Raw genomic sequence first — 12581 nt, 5'->3', positions numbered from 1 at the left:
CTTTATCACATCTGTGTGGGGTTAGGTTATGGAGAAGAAAAGGTTTAGGGGAGCATTTAGGCAAAGATCTTTAGAAATGTGGCCAAAGGACACATGACCAGAGATAGGCTACAGGCACAACACAGAAGCCAGCCCTGGGGCTCCTCTGTCCCTGTTACCTGGATGAAAAGAGACCACTGAAATAAATTAGGTGGAGCTGGGTGAGCAGCTCTTGGGAACTGAAACTCTGTAAAAGAGACAGGGAGCTCTCAAACTTTACAGATCCATGCCAGGCCTCTGAGTTCCCAAGGCCCTTCTTGCAACTCTGGCAAGCTTGAGGCAAATAAAAACAAATTAGCCAAACTTCTATGGGATTATTGAAACTGAACTAAAACATGAAACTTTCAGAGGTTCCCTATTAAAGTTTTACGAGTGGATACTGAGATGCAAGTACAAGCAGAAATTATCCCCCTTGTGGAAGTAAGGAAATAAAAAAATACTGAATAGGAGTCTGGTGATAAGGAAGCAAGCCCCAGAAAAGCACATTTCCTGGGTAAGTGGCTCCACATTTCCTGAAATTTGGGGTGGAGGTTAAAAGGAAAAAATGTCCCAGGAGTATTTACAAGTCAGGGTCACCAGCTAGGCTATTTCAATGCACTCAGCTTGGCACACCCACTGTTCTCAGAGGTTCCATTTTTCTCCGGAGGAAAAGACAAAGCCCAGCTCCTGGGACAAAGAGGAACTTATAAAACCCTTCTGAATGGATGCTTTCAAAGGAGCCCTTTGAAAGATTCCGTAACGACCTTTTGTCCCTTTAATCTACACCTCCATTCTCAGACTGGATTTTAAAAGTAAAAATGTGATTAGGATTGTTTGGTTTGGCATTGAGCTCATCGGCAACACTGCTTCTTCAGGTTTGCCTTTGAAATAACCGTCTTCAGCCTTCAGGGAACCAGTGTTTTTTCTGAAACCTATAACTTCTCTAATTTAAAAAAATTGTTTTTAAAAGAAAGTACAGAGTTTCCAAGTGCCACCTGTTGTAGGCACCGGGTGGAAAGAAACAGCGTGCCAGGTATCTGGGAGGCCTTCCCATATTTGGGTGGCAGAGCTGGCAGCTGAGGGTTAGGGTGGATTTGAATATTTGTTGTTGTTATTTTTGTTGTTGTTATTGTTCTTTTACCAGTCAGTTTCCTGTGCAGACCTGTCGCCAGTTTTTCTGGTGCCGGTTTGGCATGAATTCTGAAAACCTGGGATTTGCTGTTCTCAACCCCCTCACTGAGTTTCAGTCCATGGCTGGGTGTTGTGAGCGCCACCTGGTGGTCACACTTAGAAAGTCCCCGTCTCCAGTGAACTCCGGTGTAAGTCAGCTGGGCTATCCTCCAAAGCAGGAGTTTTCCATAGATGTTTTGTTCCCCCATCCCTGTCCTCATGCCACTCCCTTCACCAACCAGAGATAACATGGAGAATGGGAGTTTAAAATAGTGGCAAACTATCTATCTGATGGAGAAATGAAAAAAAAGGAGAAACTGCTTGGGTCTTGGTTCTAGGCAGTGATTCTATTTGCAGTCATTGATGGCTGGTTTGTTCGTATGAACAGATATCCTGATGTGTATGCAGGTAAACTGCCTTCTGGGCAGGGCCCACTTCCTTTTGAGAATCCTGGGAGAACTTTCGATGTGCTTAGGATGGCTGCTTTGTGAGTACTGAATCCACTTTTGGATGAACAGGAGAAGCAAGAAACAGTGAGTAAAGTTTAAGAGGCTTTGAGTCAAGTTGACCATGGGCTTTGGGAGAGAGTGGGGACAGAGTCTCCTGAAAATGGTGAAAAAAATTGCCAAAAGATGGTAGCAGCCCAAGTGTCCATCAGCTGATGAATGATTAAACAAAACATAGTATAAACATACAATGGAATATTAAGCGGTAAAAAAGGAATGGAGTCCTTACATGCTACAACATGGATGAACCTTGAAGACATTATGCTGAGTGAAATAAGCCAGAAACCAAAGGACAAATGTTATATGATATCACTGACATGAAATAATTAGAATAAGCAAACTCATGGAGTTAGAATCTAGAATATAGATTGCCAGGGGCTGGATTGGGAGTAGGGAATGGGGAGTGAATGCTTAGTTTGTACAGAATTTTTATTTTGGTTGATTGTAAAGTTTTGGAAATGGATGGTGGTGATGGTAGGAAAATATGGTGAGTATAATTAACAGCACCAAATTATATATACATAATTACATATATAGATGAATGTGGTTAAAAAGGGAAATTCTAGTAACATATATATGTTACTAGAATAAAAATTAAAAGATAAAACATAAAACTGTACAACACAGTGAACCACATTGTAAACGATGGACTACAGTTAGTGGTGCAATTGTAGAAGTGTTCTTTCATGGGTTGTAATGGATGCACTAATGCAGGGTGTTAATAATAGGGTGGTATATGGGAAAACACACACCCTGATATAAACTATGGACTATAGTTAATAATACAATTTTAATATCCAGTCACAAATTGTGGCAAGGATGACACATTGGTGCAGGGTGTTAGCAGTGGTGTGTGTGTTTGTGTGTGTGTGTGTGTGTGTGTGTGTGTATGGCAACACTATGTTCTACACGATTTTTCTGAAGCCTACAACTTCTCTAATTAAAATATAATTTTAAAGAAAAGCAAGTACAGAGTTCCCACGTGCCACCCTGTTGTAGTTCACTTTGCATTGATGTGCTGCATTTGTTTTTATTCATGGAGGAGCATTTGTAGTTGTACTATTAACAATCCATAGTTTACAATAGGATTCAAGAGACTTTTTAATTTGCTTTTTGGATTTTGTTTTTTACTGTATGTCTTTAGTCAAGATTTCTCTATTTTATGTCAAATTATTTTGTGATTTTTTCTTTGAAATTGCATGTTTTAATGCCATGGAATTAGAGACGGCTTCATACTATTATTTCACAATCTCTTCTAAAATAAACCCAACTAAACTGAAAAAAAAAATGGTGAAAACCAGTGAAAACAAATCACTCTGCTTAATAAAAGGAATCTATAAATTGTTTTATAGAGAGTTGGGTGAGCTGATCTTTGAAGTCTCTTTCTTGCTTTAAAATTCTCCTAAAACAAATCCAGGCAATGCTTCTGATGCTATTTATACAAATGTTCCATAGGGTAAAATGGTTCCAATAAATGGCAGGTTTTAGTTTCCATTGACATTTCTTGACTTTCACCTGAATTGACAACACGAGGACTCAATCTTTTTCCATTTCATTTCCCTTGATGAGGTGGGCTGTCCTGGCACCACCCAGGTCCTTGGGCTCTGCTTCTATAGACAAAACGATTTCAGCCTCTTACTTGGCATTATCTTTTCTGCAATGCTTTCTCATGTCTCTCTCTCTCTCTCTCTGTGTTACCTAAGACTTCTAAATCTTTTTCTCTCCTTCCCTTCCTTCCTCCCTCCCTCCCTTCTTTCTTTCCTTCCTTCTGTCCCTCCCTTTCTCTCCCTTTCTCTCTCTCTCTCTTTCTTATAAAGCAGGAATCCTAGTGAATTTTCATTTCTTAATTGTACTGTCTCACCAATACCAAATTTCTACTCAGAATTACAGAAGATAGACTAGTAATATTGAATATCAGGGCAGAAAAGGATCTTGGAAATCCTTCTACTTTAGCTTCTTATCAACAAGTGAGGAAACTGAGGCCCAGAGAGGTGAAACGACCCACTGGACGTCACACAGCTAGCAAAATGGTAGAGGTGGGTCTAAACCCTAGCCTCCAAGTCTTACTTCAGCCTGTTTTGACAATTCACTGCTGTTTCACTCTCTAGCTAAGTCTTATTTAATTTACAGTTTTCTTGAAAGGATTGTTTCTGTTTTTTCCTCCTCCGCTCATTTTTTTTTGGAGACTGTGGTGGCAATGCCACCTACATTGTTTGGTGTCAGGTGTGCCAGTCACAGCAGTGGACAAGGCCTTGGAGGCCAGCTCAAGTGGGGAGTGCCCACAGCAAAGGGCAGGCTGACTTCATCCTCATAAGGTCAAGAGTGTGATCATCTGTCCAAGGGGCTGTTTCTTCTTGGTTACTGAAACTTTGTTAAATTGTGGATGTTTCCATTAAAAAATCGCCAGCTCTCAAGCCCGTCCAGTAACTGGCTGGAAAGTCAAAATGCCCCGGTTTGCCTAGGGATGGGGATCGCAGAAAACAGAAATGGTGATACGAGGAATGGGAGAGGAAGGGGAGAGGCAGCCAGGGGTACGGGGCATGGATTTTAGCGGATGTGGCAGGGATGGTTACAGCTGACATTTGATTTAGAGGAGAAGTTGAAAGGTCATGATTTCTAGAGCCTCCAATTCTCCTGGGCTTAAAAATCAAATCATGCTAGTAAGACAGCACATCTCATAAAACGGGCGGTAGGCCCACAGCGCTCCCCTATTCACCTTTGGATTTCTAGATGTAATTTCTGCTGGCACTTTTCATTTTTCCTCCCGAAGGCGGAATAATAAAAGAAGATGGTGAAAGGCTTTTCATGGTCTTACCTCATTAAGGGGGCATTCCTGTTTCCTAGGGACTGAAAAATGAAAAAAAAAAAGAAAAAAGAAAAAATGTCCTCCTCTTCCCAGGGAGGATAGCTGGCTGGTCATACAACTTCATCTTCTGACTCTAATTAAGCAACTCACACTAAAGAAGGTTTGGCTAAAGACAGAAATGAGGCATTCAGTTTGGAATTCAGAGAAACAAAAAACAAAAAAACAAAAAACAAAACAAAACCCACAACAAATAGGATCAGAAATACAGAAAATGTTGCCAGGTAGGACCTGTGTTCCCCTGGGGACCTGTAATTGTCATGGCTGGTGTCCTGACCTCTACTTCTGTCCTTCTCTCAGTGCCTGACCCCAAAGTGTTAGAAAACAGCAACAGTCTCTTCTTTCCATTCCCCTAAAAGTTATTGTTTGTCTGACCTCAGCGAGGGGCAGTGACTTATGACCCACCAGGACATGGCTACTGTGCCATCCAGGGAAAGAAGGAGGCAATGCCTTGGGACCTAGATTCCAAAATGGTGGTTGGATTAGGGGCAGGATGATGAGTAGGCAAAGGATCCACTGGGGCTGGAAAAGAGGCTGTTACTCTTAGAAAGACAGCAGAAGACGACTTGGGTAGTAAGAGTAAGAGTGCCAAAAGATGAGACTCTTTGACTTATTAAGGGGAGCTGTTGGCGACATTAAGGGGAGTTAAGGGGAGTTAAGGGGAGTTGTTGGCAACATTCTCTTGCTGAGAACCTGTCCATTAAAGGCAGTGACCAGCTCAGAAAGGCCTGGAAGGTGAAGGGCATCCCAGAAGGAAGGCAGGGAAAGAAGGTGTCACCATTACCACCTATTTTAGGACTCATCTTCGAGTAGGTCTTTGAGAGAACTTCCCACTTTTCCCCCATGGAGGGAAAGGAGGGGTGGGTTGGGATGCCTGGGTAAGAGGGAGAATGGGGATGGAGGGTCAGGCCCTGGGGCAGCAATAACCATGAGCAGCTGCACTTCACTTATTTTTGCTACATCTCTGCTTCCTTCAAACACTCTTAACATTTTGCAAAGCACATTAATATTACCCCCCCTTGTTTCATATTATAAAATACAAACAAATGACAGAAAAGGTCAGTTGGCTCGAGCCACCCTCTGCTCAGAACCGTAAGGACCGCCGTTTCCTCCCTGCCATGAGAGGGTGGTTGTAGGGGCGCATCTTCATTTCCACAAAGGGGATGGAGAACTCGTGACCTTTCCAGTGGTACCAGTTGATCCCCTGGGCAGGAGAAAAATAAGCATGTCAGATCAACCTTCCCTCCAAAGGAAAACTTACCTCGAAAAGAAAGGGAATGATGGGAGCAGGGAATCCACGATGTGGATTTAGCCATTTTCCATTAACAGGAAGCTTTGTGGCCAAGGTCCCAATAAGGTTAAGGGAGCAGAGTATTTTTCCAGCTTTCCCCTTAAACTTGCTTGCATTTGGCTTTTGATAAGGAATATATTGTAGTTTGTTCCGTATGGCTGGCTTTATGCTTTTGCTTTCAGGAGGTGCATGCCTCAGAAGGCAGTGGTGAATTTTGAAATTCCAGGAGTGTGGAGAAACTTGAAGAAAATAATTATGTTTGACTTCTCATTTCTGATGAGAGACTCAGGAAGTTTTCACCCAGGATGACTAAACGTCCCAGTTTGCACAGGACTGAGGGGCTTCCCAGATATGAGAAAGTCCCAGGCAAATCATAATGAGTTAGTCACCTATTCACACAGCCCGTCTAGGGACGTGGAGTCTCTGATGGGGTAAGATAGTCCCATATACATTGGTATCTCTGATCACTGGTTTCTTTGGGCCCTTCCTGGGATGAAACTGAGCCTGTGAAGCTGTCACCAGAATTGATATGCTCTTATGGGGAAATAAAATGGAACTTCACTGGTTGTCGAGAGGCTGGTCACTGGGTGAATTCTAGCTTCGGGGTCCAGAAGCTTTCCTTTCCTTCCTCTGGCTTCTACTCTGTCCTGCCCTTATCCCAGTGTCTGCATTACATTTCTCTTTATGGCGGTCCTTTCTCAAGAATTTGAGGATTTCTATTTAAAGAGAAATGTAAAGCTCACATGTGCATTGAAAGCTAAGGGACCATGCGTGGGTTCCACAGCCTGGATCATTAACAACAATGCCAGAATTTCACCTACCTGACTATGCCTGGACTCCCCATATTTCCCGTTGAGGTTGGTCCGGTGGCAGTTCTTATACCACCAAGCCCCTTTGTAGGACATGGCACAGTTGGTAACTGCAACATCATTGTCTCTGTCCTCTGTGGAGAAGGGGCGTCCCTGATGATAGCTGAGGGAGTCCCCTGGAAAGAAAGGTACATTCGTGAGCCTGTCTGATTTGTCACTCTTTTATCAGGATTTTCTGGACATTTACTCACTGCTAACAAACCTGGCTTCCACTTATGGGACCTTCCAGTTACCTCTCCCATTTTTACCCAGTTCAATGGCCTGACTGTACTGAACTTCTACTCCATCTTACACATTTGGGTCAACTACTTGCATGTTGATCTCTCCAACCTGCTTCCTCATTCCCCCAATCTTTAACTTAGAACTGTGTCCACTCAGCCCCATCTCATCAAGCTGTCTGCTTCCTCCAGGCACGCACTGGGACACAGAACATTTGTGGCTCTGTCTCCAGAGGAGATAGTGATGAACCATGCAGACTTGGACCATTCTGGGTCTCCACCATCCTGCATGAGTCTGGCCTTCTCCATGGCTCATCAGTCTTGGTCAGACCACACCCAAAGTCCCATGTTTAGAACTTGGTGCCACCCTTTAAGAGAGACATCAGCAAATGAGTTCCAGTCTATAGGAAACGGGATGATGAAAAATCATAACCATGTCACAGGAGAAGCAGTTGGGAGAATGGAGGCTGTGGCTTGGGGAAGAAAGCTTGAAAGGTGAGAGAAGATCCATGATCACTTCTCCAGATAGTTGATGAGCTATTGAGTAAAAATCAAATAAAATTAACTCTGTGGGGAAACATGTGGATCAGTAGGTGGAGACTATAAGGAGGCATATTTAGTGGAATATATGAAGAGACAGTATCTAAAAATTAGAGCTGTTCACAAATGGAATAGACTGACAGCATCAGGAGTTCTGCTGACCCACTTCCCAGTGAAATCAGTGAAAATTCTTTTAAAAAGCAACCATCTGAAGCCTTTGGGAAAAGTCCTAGCAAAATTTAAACAGCAAATGAAAATAAAAAACCATTTATTCAAGAAAATCTACCATCATTTGGTAAGAAAGGCTAGGGTTTGTGTTATTTGAACCAAGACCACTCCTTCTCATCCTTCTCTCAGGTCAGTGAGGTAGAGGCTCCATCCAGGCTGCTGCAACCGGGAATACAGGCTCCCTGTCCCCATAGCTCCCAGTCAGAGTGCTTTCTGCCTGGGAACCGGAGGACTTCAGCATTACTCATCCTGTCCCCAGTTACCTGTTACTGAGGCTATGTCCTGGGTGGGTGTGGTCAAGAGGTGGGGACTCCCTTCTTCTGCCCAGCCTGAGAAAACTGGGGTGCCCATGGCCCTTGCCCTGGCTCATGAGGTGGTGGTTCTATCCCAGGAGATGCAAGCCAAGAGGCTGCAGGTTGCTGCCTCCCACCTCCACTGAGCTCCCTGCTCCTAGAGTGAGGGTATCACTCAAGGGGAAGCTTGGCATTATCCTCACCTCTGGGTCCAAAGCCCTGGCTCAGATATTTTGCCAGGGAGCAGGAAGAGAAGCAGGCCATAAAACAGATAGCTCCTAACCTCTTCCCAAAGGAAATGGCCTCACTTGCAACAGAGAACGAGAAGGTCAAACATAAGGGCACTATAAAGAATGGGGGAGATTGTGCTGAACGACAATTGGGAGGAGATTCATGGATTTAATGAAGATTCAGCCTAGACCATGAGCTGGCTACTTTTTGGTAGAGAGCCAGGGAATAAGACAGCTGGGAGCAGGAGTAGCTCTCCTGGGGTCAGAGCAAATATCAAACACTGATCTCTAGAACTATTCCTTCAAAGGAGCCAAAATTTAGTTGGAGTAGTATGCAGAGTAAATTGTGTCCTAAGGCATTTAGAGCAGTTTAATAGCTGGGTGTGGTTAGGGAAAGAGAGATAGAGAGTCCTGCCAATACCACTGTCATCACAGTGTGACTATGGGCATAGCCAAAGCTGTGTCTCCCTGAGGACCAACATCAAAGGCTTAACACTGTGTGTCTATGTGGGGAGGATAGAATTCCCTAAAATAATCCAGCCAGTCACTAAAAAATAAATAAGCGAAAACAAAACAAGCCCCTGGGGGTGGGGGACCAGTACGCAAGGTTGCTGTAATATATGACAATATATGATACAAAAATGTGCAATTGGCTACAAAATATTACAAGGAATGCAAAGAGACAAGAAAATATGACCCATACACTGGGAAAAACACAGGTGACGAACTGTGAGAGTGGTCAGATATTGATTTTAACAGAAAAAGATTTTAAAATAGCCATTTTAAATATTTTCATGGAACTAATGAGAAGCATGGTTAAAGAGGTAAAGATAGGTGTGATGATAATGTTGCATCAAATAGAGAATATCAATAAAAAGCTAGACATTAGAAAAAATAACTAAATGGAGATTCTGGAGTTGAAAAGTACAATATCTGAAATTCTAATTCCCTTAAAGTGGCTCAGCAGTAGATTTGAACTGACAGAGGAAAGTGAACTTGAAGATAGATCAATAGAGATTATGTAAGCTGATGAACAGAAATAAAAAAGGATGAAAAATAAACAGAGCCTCCAAAACCTATGGAACATACCGTCAAATATACCAACATACATGCAATGGTAGTACCAGAAGGAGCTGAGAAAGGAAGGAGTAGAAAAAAAATTTTGAAAAAAAAGAGGCAAAAAACTTCACAATTTTTTTTGAAAAGTAATAATCTAAATATTCAGGAAAATCAATGAATTCCTTGAAGGGTAAATGTAGAGATCCAAAAACAGATACAGCATAGTAAAAATGCTGAAAGTCAAAGACAGGGAGGAAATCTTGAAAGCACCAGCAGAACAATATCTCATCACTTACAAGGGAACCCCAATGAGTTTAACAGCTGACTTTTCGGCTGAAACAATGGAGGTCAGAGATAGTAGAACAACATATTCAAAGTGCTCAAAGAAAAAACTGTCAACCAAGAATCCGATAATCCAGCAAAGCTATCTTTCAAAAATAAAGACAAAATAAAAGCTTTCCCAGGTGAACAAAAAATGAAAGAATTTGTTGTTATGAGACTCACCTAACAAGAAATACTTAAGGAAGTTCTTCAGGCCGAAAGCAAGTGACCCCAGACAGTAATTCCAATCCAAACAAAAAATCAAAGAGCACTGGTAAAGATAATTATGTAATTATAAGAAGTAGTATAAATGCATATTTTTTCCTTTCTTCTCATAACTGATTTAAAATTAAAAAGCAATTGTACAAAATAATTTGTATATAATATAATACTGGGCCAACAACATATAGAAATGTAATATATTTGCCTATAACAGAACAAAGGAGGTGGGTGGGAGCAAATCTGTATTGAGCTAAGGAAGTGACTACAGAGAGTAAAGCAGTAATTATAACATACACTGTTGCGCTAGTAATAGTAGATGTAATAAGTATAACAATAATACTGCTAAAGGCGGGGGGAGGGAATAGAGCTATAGAGGAATAACATCTCTATATATCATTGGAATTAAACTAGCATAAATCTGCAGCTGATTCTGATAAGCAAAGATGTATATGGTAAACCCCAGAGCAACCACTAAAAGTAAGTCATACAAATGAATAGACTGCTTAGAGATGTGGTGAGATTTCTCTTCTTAAACGCAAACAGAAAACCTGGATGTTCACTTCTTGGGATGTTGTGGCAGGAGCCTGTATGGATTGAATATTTGAGGTGAGGGATCAGACTATAATTAATTTATAATGTTTAACCAGACTTTTGGCATGGTCTCTGGGGATACTGTGAAGAGGGCTCATGCTACTGAGTAAAAGTGATCTTGGATGCTCCTGAGGTTGCTTTAAGTTTGGAGACACCCTAGTTACAATTCTATGGCTTCTGAGTCTTTGCTCACTGTGGCTGCTCAATGCTTCCAATGCCTGCTACCACAACGTAAATTTTAGGGGTTGAGCTTTATTTTACAGGGCTCCTGTACAGCTCTTCCTAATTCAATATTTCATTGTCTCTACCCCATTCGTCTTCATAGTCCCTTTCCGGATTCCAAGGAGTCAGGCTTTGGGTCCATTTAGAGCTAATCCCACCATCTGCCACCCATTCTTGCCTAGACAAAGTTGGAAAGATTCCTGTGGTTTTTCTACAGGCATAATTCTAAACTCAGGGAGTGGACAGCATCAGGTGATTTTTGAAATGATTTAGCCTGGCATCTTGTTTAATACACTTCATTTCAATGGCTATTTTATGCCCAAAGTGTGGCAAATTGGACCTTTTGTTGGGGGCACTTCAGGGTGGTCTAACTGCCATTGGAAATGATTTCAAATATGAACAGAACAAAGGAAACGGAGTCTTCTCTGGGCAGTAACCATTCCTGCCTGAGAAGAGAAATAAATGAACAGAGATGATGACTGGAATGGCTACAGCTTGAGGCTCTTAATTCCAACAAGCATGAAAAGTGTTGCTAATATTATACACCTGCACTTGGCCCTGAAATCAGAGATAACAAAAGGACAAAGAGCTGCATGTACCAAACAGTAGACTATCTGAGAAAACAGATTTTATGAAATGTCTGAAACAGATTGGCAAATGCCTAAAAAGCAGACCAGATATTATGTTCTGATAAAACTATTAACGTAACAGAGCTTATAGAGTTGGTTGTTCTGCTTAGTAGAAATGTCATAAAAATCTACACAGAAAACATAACCATGCATGCAGCTCTCATGGAGGAATGAAAAGAATTGTGGCAAGTGGGAAACATTTAGGTGAAGTTGTTGGCTCCTTGCCTGGGGTGTTGTGATGACAGCTGATGGGGACATCTCAGAGGATGGAGGAATCTGTCCTATTTCCCCATAATTTAAAGACAGTTTCCTTAGATGCCATTGAGGGGAAATTTCTACTCAGAAAATAGATGATTATGTTCTCTCTGGATAAGAGCCCATATTGATTAATCTAGACAAGGAAAACAATCCTTTGCCTTCACATTGCACTTTTTGTTTTTTAACTTTAAGAGCACTTTCGCTGCTTTTATCTCATTTTGTTTCCCTGTTGACATCCCTATGCAGCAGGACAGGCGTTATCCTTGCAATTTTCCAGATGAGGAGACCAAAGTCCTGGGAAATGGATTTCAGATCCCCCGAGTGGCTAGGGTCGGCCTGGGTCAGAGCACTGATTCCCAGCCCTCTGCCCCCTCTCTGGCTTGCAGAGAGCTCCTGAACCAGTGGGTGCGCCCCTTCCCCGTGTGGCTCAGGGCTAGGATGTGGGGGCCTGGGCTGCCACACCCCACTGCCCGTAGGGTCTGCTCAGGGGCATGAGGTACCCGCAGTGCCGTTGTAGCCTCCTATGCGCAGTTTGTACAGGCTTCTGCTGTCCTCAACAGAGAACTTGCTGTAGTGGGCGAAGGCGGCCTCCTGGCCGTCCCGCATGTCCACGCGCAGCTCGTAGCGGCCTTGGGACGTGATCCTGTGTATGTTGTCCAGCCCTGTGGACGAGAGCAGAGGATGCCATGAAGCTGGTCCCCAGTCGCTTCAGAAATGAGAGTGAAGATGCCACTGTGACCCCAAAAGCATGCTATGGGGAAGAGGAATGGTATCCAGATTTCCCTCAGCCCTCCCTGGGTTGTTATAACTCATCTCCACCAGACTCCAAATTTCCTCCTGCAAAAAGGGAATGAAGTACTGATACATGCTACAGTTTGGATGAACAGTGAAAGAAGCCAGCACAAAAGGCCACATGTTGTATGATTCCATTCATATAAAAGTCCAAAATGTGGACACTGCCCACATTTATAGATTTCATAACTATATAAAGTCAGAAAGAAGATTAGTGGTTGCTTAGGGCTGGGGGATGGTGGATAAAGGGATAGCAGCTAA

General features: G+C 42.6%; 1 protein-coding gene across 2 annotated transcripts in view; it reads right to left on the bottom strand.

Moving 5' to 3' along the window:
* Positions 1–3459: 3459 nt before the first annotated feature.
* TNR (tenascin R) overlaps positions 3460–12581 on the bottom strand; it is a 428568-nt gene continuing 419446 nt past the window's right edge. For both annotated transcript variants that reach the window (XM_037825290.1, XM_037825289.1), the window contains 3 exons: positions 12029–12190; positions 6670–6833; positions 3460–5761 (listed from right to left, as the gene is read on the bottom strand). In XM_037825290.1, coding sequence (XP_037681218.1) covers positions 5642–5761; positions 6670–6833; positions 12029–12190 — 446 coding nt within the window. In that variant the 3' untranslated portion in view covers positions 3460–5641. The remainder of the gene's footprint in view (positions 5762–6669; positions 6834–12028; positions 12191–12581) is intronic.

This window comes from Choloepus didactylus, chromosome 2 (genome assembly GCF_015220235.1).
Source record: "Choloepus didactylus isolate mChoDid1 chromosome 2, mChoDid1.pri, whole genome shotgun sequence".
NCBI lineage: Eukaryota > Metazoa > Chordata > Mammalia > Pilosa > Megalonychidae > Choloepus > Choloepus didactylus.
The sequence above is the reverse complement of the archived record's forward strand: the minus strand, read 5'-3'. Positions and strand labels throughout refer to the sequence as shown.